Source organism: Haliotis cracherodii, unplaced genomic scaffold, assembly GCF_022045235.1.
Source record: "Haliotis cracherodii isolate W230 unplaced genomic scaffold, xgHalCrac1.p SCAF_9, whole genome shotgun sequence".
NCBI lineage: Eukaryota > Metazoa > Mollusca > Gastropoda > Lepetellida > Haliotidae > Haliotis > Haliotis cracherodii.
The window spans coordinates 57,462,408-57,489,621 of record NW_027266343.1 but is presented as its reverse complement, the minus strand read 5'-3'; the positions used below and the strand labels follow the sequence as shown (position 1 = coordinate 57,489,621).

Genomic DNA, 27,214 nt, shown 5'->3' with positions numbered 1-27,214 from the left:
ATGTCACATGAGTCCTGAAATAAACAAATTAGGAAATACATACTCTGTTTTCGTTTTAGAGATTTTCGCCACGACGGACGGTAACTCTGCGGGAACATAACATAACAAATTTAGAGTTATCGACATATTCACCAAGCTCCTTCCCAGCGCGTGACATCACTGATGTAAGGAGCTTGGATCATTCACATGACTTGAAAATGGCGTTTTCCTCTGCTTGTCACTGAGTAATACTTCGTGTTTTATCAATGTATTTGCAGAGGAAACTTACTAAAAGATTGCATCGAAAGCATGTTTGTATTGATACGTGAAAGAACAACAACATGAATTCAAAATGGTTGCTCGTCGTTTATACGGGTAAGTAGATAGGCAGTCATTGATTAGGCCCAGACTTCGATCGGATGGGAGGCAAAAGTTTACCCTTTTTACATTTTACAGAAAAAGGCTTGAAAACTACCACTGTTTGCTATCCCAGTGGTTATTTACCATAATTATACTTACAACTTGTCCAATATTGCTGAAAACGCCAGACACATACAGCTGAACATATTGAAAGTTATCGGATGTACAACTACCATATTACGAGGACGGTGAATTTAGAATCTAGGCAAGGATTTCCGATTAGGTTATGAACATGATGACAGTGTCATATTTATCTTCGTTTCACCCGGACTCTACAAGTTTAGGAAGAAATTTGCAATGGGTGTTGTCCCTAGGACTTTGACTGTTTGAGGATTCATAATTATGTTTGCAGCTGATTGACGGTTTCGTTTTCTAAATGACAAACGTTCTAAATATATTCCATATACATATATGCAATCATAGTTATGCATATGTCCAAGGTTATTGTAGGTATTAGCCTGATATAGCCCAGGATGACAGAAAAACACTCAATGATTGTGATAATAAATAATCCACTGATGATTCTGCCCTACATGTTTTGGGACTCCCCTTTTGTAGGGTAAGAGAGGCTGATATCTTCATGCAATGCCAAATTCCCCCGAAAAGTTAAGATCAGATGGAGACTGTACTTGTGATATGTATCTCAGTGAAAAATGTATATCTTAAATCTGTAATGAGAAAATTATGAAACCTACAAATGACAAACACATAAATAGTGAAGAAAAAACATCTTTTTTTAATATAAAATGATTATCATGATTGACAATGTTGATATGTATATGGCATGCTCAGGGCTAGCCTTGATTATTAGAAGGAATAACAATCGTGTCATCCAGAGATTCCAAGTCAACATCAACATGATCAAATATTAATTAAACTTCCCAAATTGGAATTGGAAATTCCCACAAACAGGTTAATATTTTAAGGCTATTGTTTTGGGCCGATAACAGGGCTAATAAAAAGGAAAAGACTTTGATATTATGATACTGGTAGTTTTACATTATTGTATTTTTAACATGTTTAATGTGATGTTTTAATACCTCTGAATTTGAGATAATAAGAACTTTAGAAAACTCACAATCAATGATTTTATTCCCAGTTTGCCTGTCAATCACAGATAAATCTCACTAATCATTATGTCATGTGTTGACAGCTATCGTGGACATGACCTACCTTTCACTTGAATTGGTTATATTTGTTGCTTACATTTGCAGTGGCCAACATCACTGAGGTTGTTATTAAGTTGCTTTACTCTGAAATTTCCTGTTAACATGCTTGCTAATATTACAAAATGAAACAGCTGTAACACATAGTAGCAACAGAATGTCTAAGCTTGATGTCAGAATAACTTATTTTTTTTCACAGGTTGGCATTTCCCTCGAAACATCTTATATCAGAGTTTTCAGTTTAAAGCTTTACTTGTTGTTGGTATGACATGGATAATAACATTGCATACATTGTAGAATGTGTAAAATGACCTTTGATCTTGACATTGTGAATAATTACAAGACAATTAATGCTTTTTATGACCAACATCCTGTCCTATTCCACACAATAATCAGATGATGAATTCCCTGAGTAGACAACTGAAGACATCTTCAATGTGGTATCTAATAAGGCATTAGTTGACTAATAAGGCATAAGTTGACTAAAAAGGCATAAGTTGACTAATAAGGCATAAGGTGACTAATAAGTCATAAGTTGACTTATAAGGCATAAGGTGACTAATAAGGCATAAGTTGACTAATAAGGCATAAGTTGACTAATAAGTCATAAGGTGACTAATAATGCATAAGTTGACTAATAAGGCATAAGGTGACTAATAGGACATAAGGTGACTAATAAGGCGTAAGTTGACAATACGGCGTAAGTTGACTAATAAGGCGTAAGTTGACTAATAAGGCATAAGATGACTAATAAGACATAAGGTGACTAATAAGACAAGGTGACTAATAAGGCATAAGGTGACTAATAAGGCATAAGGTGACTAATAAGGCATAAGTTGACTAATAAGGCATAAGATAACTAATAAGACATAAGGTGACTAATAAGACAAGGTGACTAATAAGGCATAAGGTGACTAATAAGGCATAAGGTGACTAATAAGGCATAAGGTGACTAATAGGACATAAGGTGACTAATAAGGCATAAGTTGACTATACGGCGTAAGTTGACTAATAAGGCGTAAGTTGACTAATAAGGCATAAGATGACTAATAAGACATAAGGTGACTAATAGGACATGAGGTGACTAATAAGGCATAAGATGACTAATAAGACAAGGTGACTAATAGGACATAAGGTGACTAATAAGGCATAAGTTGACTATACGGTGTAAGTTGACTAATAAGGCATAAGATGACTAATAAGACATAAGGTGACTAATAGGACATAAGGTGACTAATAAGGCATAAGTTGACTATACGGTGTAAGTTGACTAATAAGGCATAAGATGACTAATAAGACATAAGGTGACTAATAAGACAAGGTGACTACTAAGGCATAAGGTGATTATTAAGGCATAAGGTGATTAATAAGGCATAAGTTGACTAATAAGACATAGGGTGACTTATAAGGCGTAAGTTGACTAATAAGGCATAAGTTGACTAATAAGGCATAAGATGACTAATAAGACATAAGGTGATTAATAAGACATAAGGTGACTAATAAGGCATAAGTTGACTAATTAGACGTAAGATGACTAATAAGGCATAAGTTGACATAAAATGTGGACATGGTAATCAAACGTATGAGCAGACACAAAAAGCTGTGTATAGTGGTAACCAAATCCAGCTTGAAGCAGGCAGATTGGGCGCCAAGTGGATTGTCAAAATTACACAGTGCATCAAACACTGGGTGCCTGTTTTAACTCCAGTCATAGATCTTTTTGTGAGGGGAAGATGTCGCCTGTCATTTTTTATTGTCTCTTTTATGTTATTTTAATTTTTTCACGATTGAATTTTGGTCAAGCATTTGTGATTAAGTCTGCCCTAAAGTATTAAAATCTGTATAGTTGCTATGTTAAGTTTACTTGACACGAAACATGGGCAACCGACTGTGACCACAAACAGAGGGCAGTTTTTCTGTGCAATCAAGCATGAAATTTTGGAGGACATCTCCAACAGACACCATATGTGGTCTGACCAAACCTCACATGTATTCTTCTGAAAATTTAAAATATAGAATAAAAGAATGCTATGATTATTTTAGATTTACATTTAGCAGGAGCAGTTGCTATTATCATGATTATTTGTTCCAGGAACACTGTTACTGTGTGCCCACGTGTGTGTGAGTGTGGTGTTCCCTGGCCTGACCTTCACGGACCAGGTCAACTGTACAGGCTACATCGTTCCAAACTGCACCCAGTGTCCAGCCGGACAGTTTGCCAACCAAGGTAGGGAAAGTGTTGTTGTCATATGTGTAGTAATTTACTAATCATTTCGCCCTGTCATAGAATTCAGTTCATTCAGTGACTATGCAATTGTTTCACTATGAGGTTTCCCAATGGGTTTTTTTGGTCTGGGATTCTTTAGTGTTATAGGAGTGACTTTTGGCTCACCCAGTCATTATAACTGTTCAATGGCTATATTATGTTCACAATTCCTTAATGATGTAACGATACAGTATTGCTTCGTAATACGAGGCCAAAATACATCAATTTACGAGCTCCGTATCTCAATACGTATGATAAATTTCCCTCCAAGTTATGATGGCGTAAACACATGTGAATCATAAGAGAAACTGTTCAGCAACCAGCTTACGCAGATTCTCTAGTATTTCATGGTTGGACATAAACAGCATGACATTCACAGTGCCCTCTTGCATGTCTAGCCAATATGTTCCTGCCCTTCAATATCCCATCCTTGAACTCTGAAATGTAATAACAAAATGATTTACATGCAAAAAGAAAGAATATCAACTTCACTCTCCTACCCAGGGTTCCATGCCACCAGCATAGTAGCTCTGCCACAGCCACCGCCATGTGACGATTCGTCACATCTTAGTATTCTTACACAGTCCATTCAAGATATTGCATATTTTTTTTGTCTGTTTCATTTGGACAAGTCTACATATCTAGATAAATATATGTCATAGAATGATTAACTTTCATTGAGAAAATATCCTAAATCGTGAAAAAACTGTTTTCATTTGTGTAGCTAGTCTATGTTGACATTGGTTGTATGGCTCCACTCCGTTCTATTCTGATGTCTGAAAAAGTGTGTTTGTTTACAAACAAGAGAAATGTCCGGCCCCATGATATGTAAAATTAAAATTAGTCTGTGGCAGTGGTGTTATGCCAAGTCACCACTGCGCCGGAATGTGTATCAACTTGTGAAATAAAGGTACTGTATCGGCATACAAATCATATTGCACCCATTGTATCGGGATATGTATCGTATCATGACCCCACTGTATCGTTACACCTCTACATTTCTGCCAACAAAACTCACATCAATCCTCACTTTTGTCGGAAATAGGAATGCAGACATTGTTCTTCTTTATCATGTTTATAGTAGATAGATCCATATAGCCAATTCAGAAAACAAGCAAGACTGAAGACTTTAAGTTTATATCAAAGTTCAGTTTGAAGCCTCACTTGTGTCAGATTGACTGCAATAAATAAGAAAATAGGGAAAATATAGCATAGCATAATGCTATTTTACATTGCAATACTATTACAATATTATGTATAAACTTCACCAATAAAGATATATTTTTACAAAGTCTACATATTTGAAATACAACAGAACCGAAACATGTCAGTCAGGTTATATAACCAAGATTTCTATAGATAAGCTTTTATTGTTACATAATAAGTTTGAAAAGCCCTCGCAAAACAACCTGTTGGGAAATCTATTTTTAACACCTTTTGCAAAGCGAACATGTTTGGAATGCAGCAAACAGCTTCAAAAGCCATGTGAAAATACAGACTAAATAACATGACTGAATACTATAGAAACTGCTGCTGATAAGTTAATTGTGTTAACACAAAATGCTTCCAACCAAAGACTGCTAATAAAGTGATTCATACCGTTTGTAGACCATCTGTTCTTCCTAAAGAATAACAACCCACATAGCCATGGTGGCAGGCAGGCAGGGGACATACATGTTTAAATGCGGGTTAGCAGACAATTTATTAAATCTAATTTAATGCTTTTACAAATCTTTTTTAGTTTTGGTGTTTTGTGTTGTCTAATATTGGAAACACCGCGTGAATCATATTTTATTTGGGTTATTGAAAACGCTTTATATTGTAAATGACAAGTTTGTATGACAGAAATTTGTTTGTCCAAAAAGATTAATGAACATAATGAATGTGAAAAAGTAGTTCCGGCTATGCATGATTAACCAATGAATTTAGAGGTGAGTTATAATACAACCCCGCATCTTCCTTCCCATATAGGTAATAAATAGCTTTTACAATGGGGTCAGTGTAGTACGCCAATCAGTCATGTTCAGATGGAAGTAGTCATGGCTATGAGATATTGGTCTGTAGGTTGTTCATGACACTGGATCGAGGGTTGAATCACAGAGTCGCCCCGATTATATTTCTGGGTTTGTCAGCACCATAATTGTAATTGTCTGAGACTTGCATCACTTCAGGATTTCCTCCAACATATAACTGACTATTGTTCAAAGCATCATCAGACTCAAATAACCACCTCCACTGTCATGTCCCTAGTTCCAGATACTGGTCAATAGCACCATAATGACATGCTTAAGATATCTTCCTTTTTTCATACGTATAAAACAACTAATGTAGATCAAATTGTATTCCCATATTTCCTAGAAATATGATAATGGCTCCAGGTGATGAGACACAATGTTTGAAATAATTTTAAACCCAACAAGACAATCTGGCAACTGACCCATAGATGTTGCCTGCTCATCTTTAAAGTTACCTGCCCACATTCAGACATTATGAATATTGAAAAATCGCAAAAAAAATAAGAGACAAATCTTGTCTTGATTCAGTTGAAATAATTCTAACAGTTACTTGAGAATCTACGAGGAGTTATTATAAAACTGAATATGTAAGTTGGCTTAAAATTATCTGCCAGACAGCCAGGCAAGTAGAGGAAAATATCATACAGCCCGACAGGCAGATATTTCGGACACTGGTGGGTTATATAAATATTTGATTTCATGTCGGTACTGCGGCCAATTTTGTTGTATCAAGACAAGCACCCTGATGGGTAGGTGAGGTAACTATCATGACTATGGTAACAGACTGGAGGTAACTATGGTAACAGACTGGAGGTAACTATGGTAACAGACAGTATGTTGTTGTTGCAGGTGTTTGGGAGTGTAAGTGTTGCCGGGAAGGCAATGGCAACTGTTTCGGTTCGTCCTGTAGCAAGTGTTCAGCAGGGGAGTTCCAGAACAACTCAGGGCAGATCAGCTGCAACAAGTGCCATGAAGGATTCCATCAAAAGTGAGCCTACTCATAGTCTATATGTACATGAAAAAACCAAGGATGCAACTTGGACGTAGCCTGCTAGCCAGAGTCATTTTGTCTAATGTCAGAGGCATCCAAATGCTATTAGAATTTTAGATCCGGGTAAGAATAGGTCTTCAGCAACCCATTCTTGCCGGCGACTATGCTTGTCGTAATAGGCGACTAATAGGATCAGGTGGTCAGACTTGCTGACTTGGTTGATGCATGTCATCGTATCCCAATTACATAGACCAATGCTTATGATGTCAATCACTTGATTGTCTGGTTCACATTCAATTATTTACCGACCGCCATCATATTGCTAGAATGGATTGTGGCGTTAAACAACAAACAGAGTAAGGGTTTTTCAATAATTCCAAGCTGTTGTGACAGATTTATGATTGTGACTGTTGTTTTCAGCCAGGAAGGCCAAACAAAGTGTGAGGCGTGTACCCCCGGGACATTCAGCAATGAGACGGGGCTGTCAGACTGCTTCAACTGCCCTGAGGGTAGGAGTGGAATGCATTTGTGTGAATTACTGTACCAAAATGCTGAAACAATTCGCATGTGCATTGCTATATTAAACTGAACATTGTGTTACATGCACCACTCTTTATCAGCATGGTGAGTGCTCATTGTTATAGCAGTTCAACAGATGGTGTGCCAACTGCATAAGACATGCCAGTGTGATGTGGTTACATCCTGTCCAATATGCAATCTGATCTTGTATTGGTGTTGTAACGAACACCATCAACAAATATATTGTGATCTAATTATGCAATGTCAAACATGTCAAAAAGGGAGACATTCAGCTTTTTTTTTTATCAATTGTCATATGAAGGAACAGTATGCTGTATGGTAATTTGTACAAATTATAAAGCTGATGTTTGTGTATCAGTTTAACACTAGGAACCTACCGGTATTCAGTGATTGTACCCCCTGGTGTAATTTGGGAGATATCACAATAAATGAAATTATAACAGCTTTGCCTGATTTTTTGACATTATTGAATTATGTTCTTCATTCTCTAATTTTAATGTTAGATTACCATAGTTACTAGAATGGTGCTAATTTTGCTAATCTGGTTGTATTGGTGTAAATGTGCACCCACTGGATACATTGTCCGTGTGGCTGCAGTGAGAGACCTGTTTGAGCGTGTGTGTGTGTTGTTTGTTTGCCTTGTCCACTGTCAGGATGACCTAATATTTCTAGAATATTTCATGAAAAAGAGCTTCAAATAAAAAATGTGGTTGAATAGCTTTTTTGTTCCCAGATCAGCATGTCTGTCCGTCAGTAATCATTTATGATTATGAATATTTTATCGTGAGGTCTGATGTACCTACCAAAATTGATATGAAACATAAGTGTACTACTTATATCTTCTTCTGTTAATGGATGATGTTTTTGTCAATGGTGTCCAGGCACTGCTAACAACCAGACAAAGATGACAGGCTGTCCCTCGTGTACTCCAGGATACTACCAGGGCCAGACAGGCCAGACACAGTGTCTGCCGTGTGATGAGGGGACCTACTGTGGGTATGTAGCTGACATTGTACTCGTAGTCTTGACTTCAGAGTGAGTGTGTGAGTATGGTTTAGTGCCACTGTCAATATTCCGGCAATATTATTGAATGACAATTTACACTTGTCAGAGGGGTACTCAAAGTACGTGATCTAGACTACCAGTTGTCGGACTTTCATTTTGTGGAAGCCTCAGTGGCTGAGTGGGTTAGATCACTGGCGATCACTGGCGATTAGGTGCCTCACTCTGGCAAGTGTGGGTTCGAATCCCGGACGGGACTCAACCCCCAAAAAGTACGAGAATCTGTACTTTACTAAGAAAGTGTTATCCCAAATATAACATTTGTTACAATATTATGGGACACCAGAAATGGGCTTCACACAATTTACCTGTGTTGGAATCGAACCCAAGTGAACCCTTTAACCACAAGGCTACCACGCCACCTCTTGTCTATTGAGATTACCCTGTCTGGCGCTAGGCATTAAGGGGCTAAAACAAGGACTGGTCGGCTCAGAGTCAGTATACCGTGACTGAGTGGGGTATTCATGTTAAACCATGTAAACTGCGGCATGGTATCTCAGTGAGCTAGCACTATAAATTGGCATCAGTCCGGCCTAGTACAAGCAGCTACACACACACACACACGTGTATGCACGTTTCTGTATAAGTGCAATGATCTTGGATGGACGTTACACCCCATTTCACCTCACCTTGTCTACTGAGACACCTAATGACTATTATGAGGATCTGCTGGTGTACATTGTGTGACTCAACTTATTGAATGTCATGCCCCTTCAGCTTCTAATTGGCTTGTGCTGTCAAGCTGGTTTGGCCCAGACTTCTTTATAAATATGTTTATGTGTGCCCAGTATGTTGACAGTGACACAAAACAACATTCATTCACGTCCATTCAGAGGCAATCAAATAGTCTAGTGATTGAAGTGTTCATATATGACTCTGAACTGAATACCTGGGCTCGATTCCCAATAAGGGTTCAGAGTGTGTCGCCATTCTTGGTGGCCCCTCTCATGGGTGGAATAATGCTACAGGTGGCTTTAAACATAATCACTTCCATCTAGATGGGCCTGAGTTTGAGGGAGAACTTCACAATCAGAATGTTTTTGCAAACACTCAGTGGAGTCTTTGCTCAGTGATGTGCCCTGCTATAATGAGTGAGTGAGTATGGTTTTATGCCACTTTTAGCAATATTCCAGCAATATCACAGGGTTTCACCAGAAATTGGCTTCACACTTTGTACCCATGTGGGGAAGTGAACCTGTGTATTTTGCATGACAAGCGAACACTTTAACCCCAAGACTACCCCAACATGTCCCATTAGCAGCCAACAAGCTGGAGATGATTCTTCTCTTGAGGAATTCCACTCCGTCCCATAGACTGGATGTGTTCAGTCGACATGGGGTGATTAGGTGGCCTTGTTGTTAAAGTGTTCACCTATGATGCTGAAGGTTTGATTCCCAATTTTTGTCTTGTCCTGATTTTGCTGGCATATAACTACACACATTCACTTCAGCCAGTCAAAACTTGTTAAGGGTATAAAGTTGTGTCAATGTATCCGGTTTACATTTGTGTTAACATGACTGATATTTTTTTATAGAAATATGACCATGATAGCAATGTAAAAGATGAAATCAGAAAGAAGTGGAATGTCACTTTTAATGTCATTGCACGGACAAAACCCTTTTACTACATTCTTCAGATGAAAATAATTCTCTCGTCTTCCCCTCCCTTTATCGGCTTGTCGACCAGTCACTTGTACGCGAGACGGTTCGCGCAGTTTCGAAGAAAGTAAACATGTTTCAACGCGATGGCAAATGGGTGTGCGTGAAATAATTCATATATTTGTAACTCTACGATGAATAAGCTTTTAGAACATACTACATGTTGGTTTCTGAAAGATATGTAAATAGGAGAAAATCGCTGTCAAAAACAGAACATTTTGCTAAAATTTTGCACATTTTTGTTATATTATTTTCACAAATAACACTTGTAGAGACATTTTTGTCCAACATGCAGAAATCCATGGTCCACTGACAGAACGTCACGCATACGAGTGACCCCTCTCAGGTGGTCACTTGTACGCGAGAGGGGAGACCTGTCTTGCGTACACGTTACATCCTCTACTGTTCACCATATAGCCTTACATGTCCATTTATGATCTGCAATCACCTTGTTTCAGATCCCCCAGCTGTACAAATTGCAGTGAGTGTGAGGCAGGTGAGAAATGTTGTCACTCAGTTGCATGTAATTAATTAAAAAAGTCCAAAATGTGTATTAAGACCTCTTGGGAAAGTTGGTTCCCAGATCCCATTGAAATGTAGATCAGGTGGTCATAATGCAACTCTCGACTGGGATCTGTATGAATAGTAGACATGTGTGACCTCCATGGGAGACAACTCTCCACTGGGATCTCTATGGATTGTAGAAGCACATGTGTGACCTCCATGGGAGACAACTCTCCACTGGGATCTCTATGCATTGTAGATGCACATGTGTGACCTCCATGGGAGACAACTCTCCACTGGGATCTCTATGGATTGTAGATGCACATGTTTGACCTCCATGGGAGACAACTCTCCACTATGGATTGTAGATGTACATGTGTGACCACTATGGGAGACAACTCTCCACAGGGATCTCTATGGATTGTAGATGTACATGTGTGACCTCCATGGGAGACAACTCTCCACAGGGATCTCTATGGATTGTAGATGTACATGTGTGACCTCCATGGGAGACAACTCTCCACTGGGATCTCTATGCATTGTAGATGCACATGTGTGACCTCCATGGGAGACAACTCTCCACTATGGATTGTAGATGTACATGTGTGACCACTATGGGAGACAACTCTCCACAGGGTCTCTATGGATTGTAGATGTACATGTGTGACCTCCATGGGAGACAACTCTCCACAGGGATCTCTATGGATTGTAGATGTACATGTGTGACCTCCATGGGAGACAACTCTCCACTGGGATCTCTATGTATGGTACCTGTACATGTGTGACCTCCATGGGAGACAACTCTCCACTGTGACCTCTTTGGATTGTAGATGTACATTTGTGACCTCCATGGGAGACAACTCTCCACAGGGATCTCTATGGATTGTAGATGTACATGTGTGACCTCCATGGGAGACAACTCTCCACTGGGATCTCTATGGATTTTACTTGTACATGTATGACCTCCATGGGAGACAACTCTCCACTGGGATCTCTATGGATTGTACATGTACATGTGTGACCTCCATGGGAGACAACTCTCCACTGGGATCTCTATGTGTGGTACCTGTACATGAGTGATCTCAATGGGAGACAACTCTCCACTGGGATCTCTATGTGTGGTACCTGTACATGAGTGATCTCAATGGGAGACAACTCTCCACTGGGATCTCTATGTATGGTACCTGTACATGAGTGATCTCAATGGGAGACAACTTTCCTGGGATCTCTATTTTATGTTACCACTTTTTGTGAAACCCACAAGAACAGGTATGGTGCTGACAAACTTAGAAACATAATCGGGGCAAACCGGGATTCAAACCCATGATTAGTATGAACAGTACATGTAAGTGTGACCTGTCTCAATTACTTACTGACTGTCATGATATAACTGGTATATTGCTGACTGACTAAAAACAACACTCACGCTCTCTCTCCATTGCAGGCTCCCATGCTGACAAACTCGGCAGCACTAACTGCACCCTGTGTATGAACGGGAGATTCCAGAACATGACAGGCCAGCTGGACTGTGACGATTGCTCGCCAGGATCTCACTGCAAGTAAGGAACAAACCCTAGCTCTGGATGGGCATACTGTACAAGGGAGAATTCACTCTGTAAATTATATATATGGTACTACTGGAACTGGGGTGGTCCGGTAGCCTAGTGGTTAAAGCGTCCGCTTGTCACGCTGAAGATCTGGGTTTGATTCTCGACATGGGTATAATGTGTGAAGCCCATTTCTGGTGTTCCCTGCCGTGATATTGCTGGTATATTGCTAAAAGCGGCATAAGACCATACTCACTCACTCACTACTGGAAGTGTATCAGGTGTGGCATCGTCCCACAGCCTGCTGCTGGAGTTACCATCTTGGAGTTACCATCATGTGGACAAGGCATCCAACCTCGGACCGTACGGTTCAAATCCCTTAAAGGATCTTATAAATTTCATGGCTACTAGACAGTTTATTCTTTGTTTGGGTGTTGTTTAACTCCACACTCCGCAGTATTCCAGCTTTTTGACAGCTGTCTGTAAATAATTGAGTCTGGACCAGACAATCCTGTGATTGACATCATCATCATCTGTCTATGACATTGGGATACGATGACATGCATCAACCAAGTCAGTGAGTCTGACCACTCGGTCCTGTTTGTCACTTCTTCGGACAAGCATACCCGTAGAAGCCTCTCAGGACATGCAGTGGTTGCTGATAACCTATTCTAACCTGGGTCTTGACGGGTCGGCTTGGTACTGATGATATGTCTTACCATAACATTGATATTTATTCCAGTAAAACAGGCTGCACCCAGTGTGACGTGTGCCAGGCAGGTACATATGCCAACGCTACAAGGACGATCAACTGTGTCAAGTGTCCCCAAGGTATATTGTCTTTTACCATCAACCAATTTCCTTGTAGGGCTGGGACAATACACCAACTGTGCAATCTGATACGCATCTTTTTTGCATCATGTGCTCTTTATCTTATCTGTGGTGCGTAAGCCATGGTTTTCTTACACAGGGTGGCCAAATACATAGCACTCTAACGCTTCACAGCTGGCAGTGTCAAGTATGGCGCAGTGGATGAAAAGAATGACGTTTTCACTACTCCTTTTCTCCAGTAATTAGTGCTTGGTGTAACATTTATTATAGGATTTTTTCAAGTTAAGAATAAAGTGTTTTTGCTGAGTGCGCTTGTGATTGATACTTGTATCGAGAAGTAAAAAATGGCGATCCACCTGTGCATCGTCCCACAACTATATCCTTGTAGAGTTGATTTGTATGTACCTGTGGCTGATGGTCAGCTTAAGCATGTGTATGCTACACAGTAGCATGCAGTGTATTACTAGCATACTTGTAGAGTTGATTTGTATGTACCTGTGGCTGATGGTCAGCTTAAGCATGTGTATGCTACACTGTAGCATGCAGTGTATTACAAGCATACTTGTACATGTTGTAGAGCTGATTTGTATGTACCTTTTTAAGATTAAAAAAAGACATCTCATTAAAATCAGATCTTTCAATCTGATACGATACCTCTCTGCGTGAAGACTTGAGGACACCTCCCCAGAAGTTGTGTCCGGTGAACTATCTCCTCAGCCAATCTGTGTCAAGGCTTCAGTTTCTTGGTATGGGTTACCAAAGCCTCAGACAAGGATATCCAAATTCTGTATCTTAAAAATTAAGAAAATCATTGACAGGCCTTTGAAAGGCATTTAGAAGTGATTCACATCAGGAAGAGAATATATGGAAGTCAACTTCTTTATTATGAGGAACACAACGATTCGGAGTATATGCTCCTGATGAAGGAGTAAGCATATATATACTCCGAAAGGTTTCTTAAATCATTGATGTCTGAATGCCAAAAAAGCCACACTATAATAGTGTTTCGGATATGTTATACATTCTGTTGTTACTGAGCATGTTGGCATCTACACCCACAAGGGTGTACTATGGAGGGGATATTTGTGTTCTGTGGTTGTTGTCCCCCGCCGCGTCGGATATAGTATTCACGACCGTCCGTACGTATGTCCGTACGTCCCACCTGTTTGTTGCCGCGATATCTCAAGAACTAAACACTGGATTGTCTTCATATTTGGAACTATGGTGTATATACAGACTCCGCAGACACCAGTCGGTTTTGGTGACCTTGACCCCATTTTCAAGGTCACAGCAGGCAAATCTGCTTTTGGAGTTGGAAAACGGTGTTGCCGCGATATCTCAAGAACTAAACACTGGATTGTTTTCATATTTGGAACTATGGTGTATATACAGACACCACCGACACAAGTCGGTTTTGGTGACCTTGACCCCATTTTCTAGGTCACAGCAGGCAAATCTGCTTTTGGAGTTGGAAAACGGTGTTGCCGCGATATCTCAAGAACTAAACACTGGATTGTTTTCATATTTGGAACTATGGTGTATATACAGACACCACCGACACAAGTCGGTTTTGGTGACCTTGACCCCATTTTCTAGGTCACAGCAGGCAAATCTGCTTTTGGAGTTGGAAAACGGTGTTGCCGCGATATCTCAAGAACTAATCGCAGGATTGTCTTCATATTTGGTACTCTGGTGTATATACAGGCGGGGGACATTTCGTCACTTTGTGACAAATACTTGTTTTCTCTAAGATTGAAATTTCCGAAAATCAAGGTGGTCGAGAAATAAAGCCAAAAGCTGTCATTTGATTGCAAAGAACCCAGGCATCCCAAATGTTGTTTGGGTGTTCACAGTTCTCTCAGGGTTCCCCTTGATGGAAGTGTTGTCAGATTTTCAAACAGACAGGCATTGTATTGTGTGGGTGGAAACTTTGTTTAGGCACGTTTCCACTTAGGATCAAAAGAAGAATGACAAATGCATAGTGAGATAGGATAAGTTTAAAAATCTAATTTTAATTAGATTACTATAAATAAAACTTTTATATGGGTCACCACCATATAGCAACTCTCAGTTTTCCTCTGAGTGTCGTCGTACTTAACTGCAAGGAAGAAATGGCACTATCATTAGATGGTCCACTAGCCTGATAACATCGTATGTCACAGGTTCCTTTCACACCAGTTTGTGCCAGCGTGTTTCTCGGTAAAGCTTTAAACAACACAAAAAAAATGTATTAATGAAGCTGGCCTCGAATTGGCCGGTTCCCTGACAGCTTTGCCAGGTTAGCAGTAGGTCATTTTGTGGATTTGTTTTCAAATTAAAAATATATCTGATCCTGCACCTGTATTTCCCATAGAAGAAATCTGTTTAGCTTATACTCGTTTAAAAATGTCTGGAGTTGACGATTACTGGTGCTAAATTCTTTATATACTTACCTGCTTGTTGTATGGAAGGACTGAGTAGACGATGTGTTGGAGACGTGTAGGTGATGATATGGAAACACTATGTCTGTTTTAGGATCCTTTCAGGCTGAGACAGGATCGTCCTCATGCAATCCTTGTATCGCAGGATTCGAAGCAAGGTAAGTTCGTTAAATAGCAGTACGAACTGCAGAGAGGGATTATCACAATCTTGCGTGAGTTCACAGTAACCTGTCTGTTGATAAGTGCTATTGTGCCACACAGCCTGAAACAATATGTTGGAATGTATGCATAGATTGGGGAAAATCATTGGCATTTATTTCTATTATTCTGTGAACATTTAAAAGAAACATATTCCATGAGCTTCCACAAGTTATTCTCTCTGACCTCATATATAAACATATACATATTTGAACATAAGAGAGTGCTGTATTGACACTGTGCCTTAATATGTATGGTATGACGTATGTATTGCCAACTGAACTTTACAGGAACAAAGGCAGAAGCAACTGCACTGGCTGTCGACCCGGATCCTACAAGAACGACACTGGCTTTGACCTGTGTCAGCTCTGTCCTGAAGGTGAGATTCAGTATTGAGTAGTCAATCCTACAAGAACGACACTGGCTTTGACCTCTGTCAGCTCTGTGGCGAAGGTGAGATTCTGTATTGAGTAGTCAATCCTACAAGGACAACACTGGCTTTGACCTCTGTCAGCTCTGTGGCGAAGGTGAGATTCTGTATTGAGTAGTCAATCCTACAAGGACAACACTGGCCTTGACCTCTGTCAGCTCTGTGGCGAAGGTGAGATTCAGTATTGAGTAGTCAATCATACAAGAACGACACTGGCCTTGATCTCTGTAAGCTCTACCGAAGGTGAGATTCAGTATTGATTAGTCGAGCGGCGTAAATCCATACTCTCTCACCATAAAAAGCAGAAACTGCAGCTTAGGAGCAGTAGGAAGTGAAAAGGTGGTTTTTTCACAAAATTTCAAGGCTGCTGGCAGATTTGATGTCAAGGGGTCAAGAGTTCCACAGTTTCCAGCATTCAAGCCAAAGCTCTCTCTCATCATTCAGTTCAAACATCAACTTACTTTGCCACTGATAACAACATCAACTTCAGACGGCGCCCTAGCTATCAGGCGAGACGGCCAACACGCTTATGCATTTCCACCTACAGCCATAAGTTCTGCAGAAATTGGTATCTACATGAGCTTACAGCTTCTTTCGGTAGCACCTTAAGGCCCATTCAGACATGGTTTTCCCATCTGCTCTGACTCACTGGAGCTCCAAACTAAGAATGGATGCATGCCCAGAATCGTTGGCCATGCACGTGTGGTCTATCTACAAGAGGCGCTGATATCCAGAGGCGGCAACTCTTGCTGTTAATCAAGACACACTGCTCCTCAACAAACACACACTGTCGATGCCACTCAGATCAAGTTCGGACATAGTTCATGTGCAGATGTGACTGCCCACCCGTCCATCCCCTCAACGTTTGGATCAGCTTGTCACATGTCAACAGTCCATTGTATGAAAAGAGTTACACTTGGAGCATGCTGGGAGTGAGGTGGTCAGAGGGTGTGTTCGGGTGAATGTTTCTAGAATGTCATACTCTGTTATATGATCAAAGCAAGAAGGAATATTGCATGCTGCAGTGTCAGGATAAGTATATAAATAAGGGGAATACTCTGATTCCCTATATTTGTGTGAATATTCATTTCCTAATTGCTTTGTAATACCTACAAAACAAATGCTCAGTATTCAGGGTATTTTATGATGTCTTTGGTAGGATTTGATCCAATATCTTTACACCAGTATGATGATACACGTGTCACGCTATTGTTGCTGCAGGTAATTCTGAGCCAGGAATTCACTGGCCATTATGAATCTGCATTTAAACAGGAAGAACTAATGCAACTGGTGATCATTATGCAAAATTAATGAGAAATTAATACTTGAACTTTAACATAGTTTAACTGAAGAAATCAGACAAATCTGTTGATTTCGAAAGTAGAACAACTCGCCCCTTCGGAGCTCGTTGATTCAGCCTCTGTGATAAACATATTTTCCGTATTTGTCCGTTACGTAATACATTAGCACTTTCTCGCTCATGCAAAATGTGACACACAAGTTTTCGCCCCACACTGTGTAATGTGTTGTAGGCAGTTTCACCAGTGTCCGCAATGCCACGGAGTGTGAGCTCTGTGATCCAGGAACGTTCCAGGAGGTAATAGGGGCCAAGAAGTGTGAGGACTGCCCCAAAGGCTACCACTGCAAGTGAGTTGAACCACTGACCTGAAGCAAGCCACACAACAGATCCCCTAAAGCATTCGTGACCAACTCGTGTTATTCCGGGACAAACCAAATAGCGACTCGTGCCCCACTAGTGGCCATATTTTGTGACTGAGTTCTGTCCAAGTGTCAACTTGTTGCCTAATGATTAACATTCATTTCTCCCAATATGTCATAAGTATTCCAGATGCTATTTAAACACATGGGGACTTACAGAATTATACGGTAATATTGAACACATATAACTGTATCTTGGATATGTTTTTAGATGCAAGACATATGTAAAATCATAAATTATTCCTTAGGGATTCTTTAAATGAAGTACTTTAAGTCATTTAGGAGATAAACATACTGTGTTTTCAATGTAGAGCAAGGTTACCTGTAGATTTAACCCCGCTAAATTGAATTTGGAACCGAACGCGTAGCGTGAGGTTTCAAATGTTAAATTTAGCACGGTATGTTTATCTCCATTCTACCATGACTAAATAAAGCGCGAACTCTTTGGTGTTAGCAAATATACTGAGTGAGGCGGCATGGGTTGAGTTCAGTGTTTTGAGTGGGTTGTCGATCTGAATTACGGAATGACCGAACAAAATATGGTGCTGTATATACTCAATCAGTTTGTTTACGCTGTTATGCTTCACTCGTACACCTGACAGGCATTGAAAGCATATAAGCACGGCAACTTGGTAAGCTAACATGAGGTGGGCATCCCTAAAGAAAACAAAGCAAGATTTGCAAGGCTTTCACTCTACATCGCACGTCACCATTATGATGTCATATCGCTCATTGTGACGCAAAAAATATGACGTCAGTCGTATATAGAAAAGCGCCAAATTCCAAAACGTAAATACATTCCCTTTGTTGATTTCTGTTGTGTTTTTCTGCACGAAATATATTGCCACACATCCTTTGAATTTTGTAGTAACCGCATCTGTGCATTTTGTAACCTGTAATTGTAGATATAATTATTTAAATATGCCTACCGACAATGACTGAAAATAGTACTATTCTATGAATATTAGCTTCTGCGGTGATGCGGCCGTCAAACCAGCTGTTTCAATCAGAGGGGGTTTATTGTGATTTAATAGCCTCTGATTGACCAATCAGAATCGAGTAAATTCCAAATTCATGGTAGAATTGTGCATTTAACGTTTGTCGTATTTTCGCCCATGACATTCATCGATAGTGGGACAAGTCTTCTTGCAGATTACAGAAAGGGGCGAGTGGTGACGAATGCCCCTGAAGCAGCTCAGGCTTGTGTAGAGGCGACTGAATAGAGATTGGGTTGCTATGATGGCATCTCTGTATGCATTGTGTGAAGGATCAACTATTTGATATTCTACGAAGCGCTGGGAGTAATTGTAAAAACATGTTAACCTTGTTCCAGAAAATACTGGAAAAACATACTTTGCCTTAAAGTTAACAAACAAACAAAAATTGTTCATTGGACATTTTGAAAAAAAAAATGTGTCATAAAAAAAAAGGATTTCGGCAAAGAATTGTAAATCTTGAAGCAGTGATTGAAAAAATATTGTCTCAACAACGTCCCAGCCTCCTCCCAACAACAAGTAATGGTTGGTCCCTGAGTACATGGGTGTCATCAAATTAAAAAAAATATGGGCATATTACTTGTTTGCCTTGATCATGGCTGATTATAGCATGTTGCGTTTTCAGCATCAGCGGCTGCCATGTGTGTTTTGAATGCCCCAGTGGCTATGAGGCCACGATGGAGAGAGCTATCAACTGTACACCTTGTCAACCTGGTAGGTTAATCAACATGCTTTTCTATAATCTTGGCTCAAACTGTGAACAGGTGAAGTGCTCTATTTTTGGTAGGTGCTGTAATTCGCTGTTCAGAAACCTATTTTCATGGGTTTGAATACCGGTTCGCTCTGATAATGTTTCTAGGTTTGTTAGCACTGTACCGGTGCCCTTGGTGCCCAAAGAGAATCTCACTCAGCCTCTGGTACCAGTGGGGTAAAATGATAATTAATGTGAAGGCATAGCTTCCAGCCTAAGGGGCTGACCATTTGATACTTGGGGGTGGTTGTGCTGGGGTTTTATCGAAAAAATTAATTGTCCTTGAAATTTCTTTAAAAATAATTATGCTTCATAATGTTGGGAAAAGATAGAAATTGTCTGCCACAAAAATTACATCTTTTCTATAAATTTTTTATTCCATTTTCCATCATATTTTACATTTCAATATCGTACACAGTGTGCATGGATTTATTGTGACATTATTGGCATATTTGTAGCATGGACAGATCATATAACATAGTTATACAGAGATTCTAAATAATACATGTAGAGAAGACCAGAAGGCATGGAAACTTGCATAATTACAATTTGAATATGCAATACATTTTGTAATTTCATAATATCGAAGTATTTCTTTTTGAATTCCTAAAAAGATTGGTTTGACTTTTTTTCTATTAAATGTGAAAAAATGACATTTTTTTTTAAAGAAATATTTTGGCTCATAGTTTTAATTGAAAAAATATCAGATCTCAATACAAAATCAAAGATTTCAGTGATCCATACTTGTTCCCCGTGAAAAACCTCCGCTAGAATTGGTCTTCTGAATTTCAGGCTCAACTCCCCCTGTGTAGATTCAGGCTAGTATAAGTCTTCAGCAACCCATGCTTGTTGAAGGAGGATACTAACTGGGGCTAATGCGATCAAGTTACAGGACAGTTAGTTGAAATGTGTCTTCATTTCAGGTTCATTCAAACCTTTTGAGGATGGCGACATCTGTCGTGACTGCCCGGATGGGTGGTACAACACCTCCAGTGGAGCAGCAATGTGTACCGAGTGTCCAAAGGAGTACTTCTGCCCAGTAAGTTCATCACAGATGGATATGTGTAAAATGGGGCACCCAGGTGGTTTGGGAGGTCATACACTAGCCTTTAGCCTCCTGTCCCATTCTTGTTGGGCAGGACGCATCTTGGATATTGGGAGGCCTTGGCAAGATGCTCCTTGGATATTGGGAGGTCTTGGCAGGATGCCCCTTGGATTTTGGGTAGTCTTGGCAGGATGCCCCTTTGATATTGGGTGGTCTTGGCAGGATGCGCCTTTGATATTGGGTGATCTTGCAGGATGCGCCTTTGATATTGGGTGGTCTTGGCAGGATGCCTATTGGATATTGGGTGGTCTTGGCAGGATGCCTATTGGATATTGTTTGGTCTTGGCAGGATGCCTATTGGATATTGGGTGGTCTTGGCAGGATGCCCCTTGGATATTTGGTGGTCTTGGCAGCATGCGCCTTGGATATTGGGAAGGAATGCCCCTCTGATATTAGGCGGTCTTGGGAAGGAATGACCTTGGATATTGGGTGATCTTGGCAGGATGCCCCTTGGATATTGGGAAATGTTGTCCATTAAAACATTGTTTATCTCTTTCAGCAAAATGACCGTTTGCCAGTCCTTTGCCCCCAAAACACCTACTGTCCCCCGGGGAGCACCTCTCCACACAGCTGCAACCCCCCACTCTATGTGATAGATGGCAATGGTACAAGCTGTAAACCAACAGGGGAGTTGCTAGCCATAATAGGTGGCTGTAGTGCAGGTAGGCATTGAAGGAAATAGGAATTTCACAGGTATGCATTGTGGTAAAAAGGAATTCCACAGGTAGGCATTGAAGTAAAAAGGAATTCCACAGGTAGACATTGAAATAGGAGATTGTACCATATATATCCGCAGATAAGCCGAATTTTGAGGACCACGAAAAAGATTCTGTAGAAAGGGGTCGTCTTATCCACGGTATACACTTTCTCAATAGTAAGGAAGAGAATATATGGATGTCAACTTCTTTATTGTGAGGAACACAACAATTCGGAGTATTATGCTTACTCCTTCATCAGGTGAATGAATGCCATGAGGCAGAGAGCATATATATGTTCATGTAAGGACAACAAAATTAATAAGATAACAAAAGGTGGAAAATAGCAAAGGGTAGAAACATCACAATGGAAGCCAACAGATGATTGGCGCTGATAGGTAATTAGCAATAGACAATGGAAGCCAACACTTTACAGTATTTAGCGCTGAAAGTGTGGAAGCCAGTACTTCAGTTATCATAGATAAGTAATAGGTAATGGACACAGGGCCAATGGGAGACTGGGGGTAATCAGCACTGGTAGGTATTTTCCAGATCGTGATCTGTCAGAAACATCGCCTGAATGACGCACCAAAAGATTACAACTTTCTGAAAGTTTGGAAGTTGCAACGACTACATCTAATTATTGTTATAAATTATCAATAAAGTTATTATTTTACACCAATTTTGTCATTATTTATAAAATTTATGCATGTTACTATTTCCGATCATAAGTTTTCAATTGAATGTTCAAGATTTATGTATGTATGTATGTATAAAACTCAATTATTAATAAATGTAAAAAGTAGTTTTTTTTATTTTTGTATAGTCCATGATTGGCTCAAGAAAACATCTGGTCTTGTATATTTATGAATGTCTGATGATATCAGTACTGGTGATGTGTTGGTTGTGTTCCAGCTGGTGTTGTGGTGGTTCTCATCGTGAGTGTGCAGTGCTACAGGCAGAAGAGACGGATGACCCTGACACCGACAGGAGAAAGTGAACCCCTAACAAAGTCCCCCCAACCAGTGTATCAGGGATTGTAGCAGGACAGGGGAGATAATTCACCAAACCCTTCACAAACTCTGTGCAACCAGTGTAACGGCATGTGGCAGGACAAGGGAGATAATTCTGCGTCCCCGATAACCTCCGTGCAAGCAGTGTATCAGGGCTTGTAGCAGGACAAGGGAGATAATTCTGCAAACCCCGATAACCTCCGTGCAAGCAGTGTTTCTGGGCTTGTAGCAGGACAAGGGGAGATAATTCCCTGAACCTTTGACAAACTCTGTGCAACGAGTGTTATGGCGTGTAGCAGGACAGGGGAGATAATTCTGCAAACCCCAATAACCTCCGTGCAAGCAGTGTATCAAGGCTTGTAGCAGGACAGGGGAGATAATTCTATGACATACTCACAGACTCTTCATAGGCTTTACAGTTTACAGACAAGTGATGATGGCAAACTGTTGATCAGTGATAGGGACAGTAATTGTCCCTTCATAACTTGCTGCTAGTTCAGCATGACAGGATTGAGATTAGGGCTGGGATGAGTCCAAATTAACTACCTGGGAACCCGACCCCCTATTCTCCAACCCTACCCGGATACACGCTATGGGTCTCAAGAGTTGGGTACAAAATGTCTGTTTGGGAATTGTTTAACCACAACCCTGGCAAAACATTTTCATATATATGTAATAAGGCGATCTGGTCATGCATGCACTGAAGTTGACTGAAGCTTTATCTTAACATATGAAAAGGTCAGGATGCGTGCTTAGTTAGAAAGAGGGAAAAGCAAACATTAGTGACTCGTAGTGTAACCATGGAGTGTTCGTGAACTCTTGTCATTGAGCACTATACCATTGCGCACTAACCATGGGTCCGAGTAGTCCTGTGGGTACCTAGGTCCTACTCAGTACCCACCCGACCCGAGTACCCAAGCTACCCATCCCAGCCCTAGTACCAGGTAGTCCTGTGGGTACCCAGGTCCTACTCAGTACCCACCTGACCCGAGTACCCAAGCTACCCATCCCAGCCCTAGTACCAGGTAGTCCTGTGGGTACCCAGGTCCTACTCAGTACCCACCTGACCCGAGTACCCAAGCTACCCATCCCAGCCCTAGTACCAGGTAGTCCTGTGGGTACCCAGGTCCTACTCAGTACCCACCCGACCCGAGTACCCAAGCTACCCATCCCAGCCCTAGTACCAGGTAGTCCTGTGGGTACCCAGGTCCTACTCAGTACCCACCTGAACTGAGTACCCAAGCTACCCATCCCAGCCCTAGTACCAGGTAGTCCTGTGGGTACCCAGGTCCTACTCAGTACCCACCTGACCCGAGTACCCAAGCTACCCATCCCAGCCCTAGTACCAGGTAGTCCTGTGGGTACCCAGGTCCTACTCAGTACCCACCCGACCCGAGTACCCAAGCTACCCATCCCAGCCCTAGTACCAGGTAGTCCTGTGGGTACCCAGGTCCTACTCAGTACCCACCTGAACTGAGTACCCAAGCTACCCATCCCAGCCCTAGTACCAGGTAGTCCTGTGGGTACCCAGGTCCTACTCAGTACCCACCTGACCCGAGTACCCAAGCTACCCATCCCAGCCCTAGTACCAGGTAGTCCTGTGGGTACCCAGGTCCTACTCAGTACCCACCTGACCCGAGTACCCAAGCTACCCATCCCAGCCCTAGTACCAGGTAGTCCTGTGGGTACCCAGGTCCTACTCAGTTACCACCTGACCCGAGTACCCAAGCTACCCATCCCAGCCCTAGTACCAGGTAGTCCTGTGGGTACCCAGGTCCTACTCAGTACCCACCTGACCTGAGTTCCCAAGCTACCCATCCTAGCCCTAATTGAGAGACATGAAGTGGATGAATATGTGGAGACATTCCAGAATGAAGTCGTGATTCAGTGCTTTGCCTCTGTTAATTGTTGAATTATACTTCTTATTAAAGCCTTGACAAGAGTATCATTGCCACAATGGATCAGTAGATTTCTAAATGAATATTGTGCAATTTTCATGTCATGTATATCACTTTTAGTGTTATATCATCTCAAATACATTGTATCTACCGATCTGATATATGATATGGGGTTAGACTGTTAAGATTCATGTGTATTTATAGCTGTGATTGTTGAGAGTTTTCTAGATGTTGTAAAAACCAACATTCCTTATTAATCCAAACCACCGTGTCACATATCACTGGCGCCAGATGTTCATGCTATCTTACACTCTTGATGATGAGATCGATGGTAATAACCATCATCAGTGCTGCATGGTTTCTCCATGTTCTTTCATCACCAGTCAATGTATACAACCGCTTTGCTGTGTGTTTGCTGTAATGGCAACTGAAGCGGCAACTGAAGCCATGGCCTGGATCCATTAAGGGGAAACCAGCAAATGCCCAGACCAATGGGCATTCCGATAACAGGGCGGTGGGGTAGCCTAGTGGTTAAAGCATTGGCTCGCCACCCTGAACACCCGGGTTTGATTCCCCAGACGTGATTTCCGTTGTCCCTCACTGTGTTTGTTTGTTTGTTTGTTTGTTTAAAGCCGCACTCAGCAATATTCGAGCTATATGACGGCGGTCTGTAAATAATGTCTGGACCAGATAATTCAGTGATTGATATCATGAGCATTGATCCATGCATTTGGGGTTGATGACATGCATCAACCAAGTCGGCAAGTCTGTCCACCCGATCCTGTTAGTCGCCCCTCGCCCTGATATTGCTGAAATATTGCTAAAAGTGGCGTAAAACCATACTCTCTCTCACTCACTCACTCACTCACTCACTCACTCACTCACTCACTCACTCACTCACTCAGATAACATCACACAAGTTGCTGTACTTCTTGTTCAACATTTGCTACAGCCTTGCATGCACTACCCTCACTTCCATGAGATACACATGGCCCCAATTCACTGATAATGCCAGTGCTAATAATAATGCACCAAATTCTATTCACTTTGTGAATGATCTTATTCTTATTACCTTACTCAATGGATCAGTGTACACTCGATATTCATTCTCAGCTCCTTGGGGAGTATACAACCCAAGCTGCCTGTAAGGTGCCGGAAGGTTAAGGGTCATCTCATTCTACGGGGTACCCTTTCACTGCTGGGTGAACAGAGGCATATTACCAATGAGGTCACATGCTTAAGGAGACACCACCTGCTCCAGGCACTTCATGTATTGGCTGCATATATTCACAGGTGATGGAGGAATGGAGTATGCACAAAATCGTGAAGTACTGACGATGGATGATAACAATTATGACTTGTTTTGAACAAAACACCTATTATACTACTGTTTCTGTTTGCAAGTGAGTGAGTATGGTTTTACGCCGCTTTTAGCAATATTCCAGCAATATCACGGCGGGGGACACCAGAAAAGGGGCTTCACACATCGTACCCATGTCGGGAATCAAACCCGGGTCTTCGGCGTGACGAGCGAATGCTTTAACCACAAGGCTACCTGACCTCCCTGTTTTTGTTTGTGCATGTTTGAGATGTAAACCTCAGCTTATAGCTTCATCGTCACAAAGAAATAAAATGGAATTGCAAGTGGATTTATCAAAGTGATATTACTGCTGACAGTGGACCAAGATCACACCTCACTGGTCACTGGGTTTATTTGCAAAATGGGACGTTTGTGATGTTGCAGAATTAGGGGTTACTCATTTCTCAAAGATCAGCCCATTATAACAAGATTGTGAATGACTATTGTGCTTAACAATAATTTAAGCAGATTTTACACTGAAAATTTAGATGATGTTGATTTTTTAAGATTTGAAATATTGATGGTGGCTATATATTTTCTTTGAGAAAAATTGTGCTACTCTGAGATGAGAATATGTACTTTATGTGATTACAAAAACAGATCACATGGAAACATTGTTTACATAATATGCTACTCAAAAGAAGTGAAAGAACATCTGTTGTTTTTTTATGGCTGCAGCTGTCACATATTAACTACAGTCAAATGAAAAAGAACAAAATGGGTTGTCTCTAAATTCTTTTGTGAAGTATGTATATTGTTGCTTGTCTCCAGGTTGAAAAGCTCGCCTTCATTTTTGATGTTTGAAAATCAAGAATATTCTGTTTGCCTTGAATTAATATAAAATATGATTTTATGCTATTGGCATAATATTTGGTGTTAGATTTGACCTTTTATTCCACTGTAGTGCTACTTATAAATATGTCTGATCTCGGTGGTGCTGGTGGCTTCTTGTTGTGATCAGCATCACTATTATCTCAGGGAATGCCCTGACCATCAAAACATTTTTATCAAAATGTTAGGTAGAGGACAACTGTCAAATAATCTTTCTTGTTTGGTTCATAAGAGTGTTGAGTTCACCCACTATCAAAACCTTTGATGAAAAGCTTGGTCAAAGAAAGCTTTTACCAAGAATCCACAGTAGGGCTGGGACGAGTCCAAATTTACTACCCGGGTACCCACCACCCTATTACCCGACCATACCCAGGTACCTGTTGAAGATATTTAGAGACAGGTACAAACTGTCCAATTTGGAAACGTTTGACTGTAGCCCTGGCAAAATGTATTTAGATACACATGTAAAACGACAGAACGATCTGGTCATGCATACACTGAAGTTTACTGCATGAAGTTTTATCTTTATTCAAACACACAAAAGTCAGAAGGAATGGGTGCATTGTCAGAAAGAACTGGGTACATTAGTGACTTGTAGTGTAACCATAGAGTTTTTGATAATTTTTGTCAATTAACAATATATATCATGTGACTAACCACGGGTCTGGGTAGTCCTGTGGGTACCCGAGTCCAACTCCGGATCCACCCGACTTGAGTACCCGAGTTACCCGTCCTAGCCCTCATCCAAAGGCTTCATCTAACTCTTCCATTCCACAGCTTTCCATGATGATAAACGACTGATCCTCATGTCAGAGAATTG

At 40.8% G+C, this 27,214-nt stretch overlaps 1 protein-coding gene across 1 annotated transcript; it reads left to right on the top strand.

Moving 5' to 3' along the window:
- The first annotated feature begins 178 nt into the window (after positions 1-178).
- Positions 179-26,861, top strand: LOC139453349 (proprotein convertase subtilisin/kexin type 5-like). Its single transcript, XM_071235021.1, has 15 exons — positions 179-354; positions 3,658-3,792; positions 6,696-6,834; positions 7,258-7,346; positions 8,259-8,373; positions 10,556-10,593; positions 12,046-12,160; positions 12,891-12,979; positions 15,494-15,557; positions 15,888-15,976; positions 17,560-17,674; positions 19,367-19,455; positions 20,416-20,531; positions 21,097-21,259; positions 22,208-26,861. The coding sequence occupies exons 1-15, from the start codon at positions 321-323 to the stop codon at positions 22,333-22,335; spliced, it is 1,518 nt and encodes a 505-aa protein (XP_071091122.1). The 5' UTR covers positions 179-320; the 3' UTR covers positions 22,336-26,861.
- Positions 26,862-27,214: the final 353 nt, after the last annotated feature.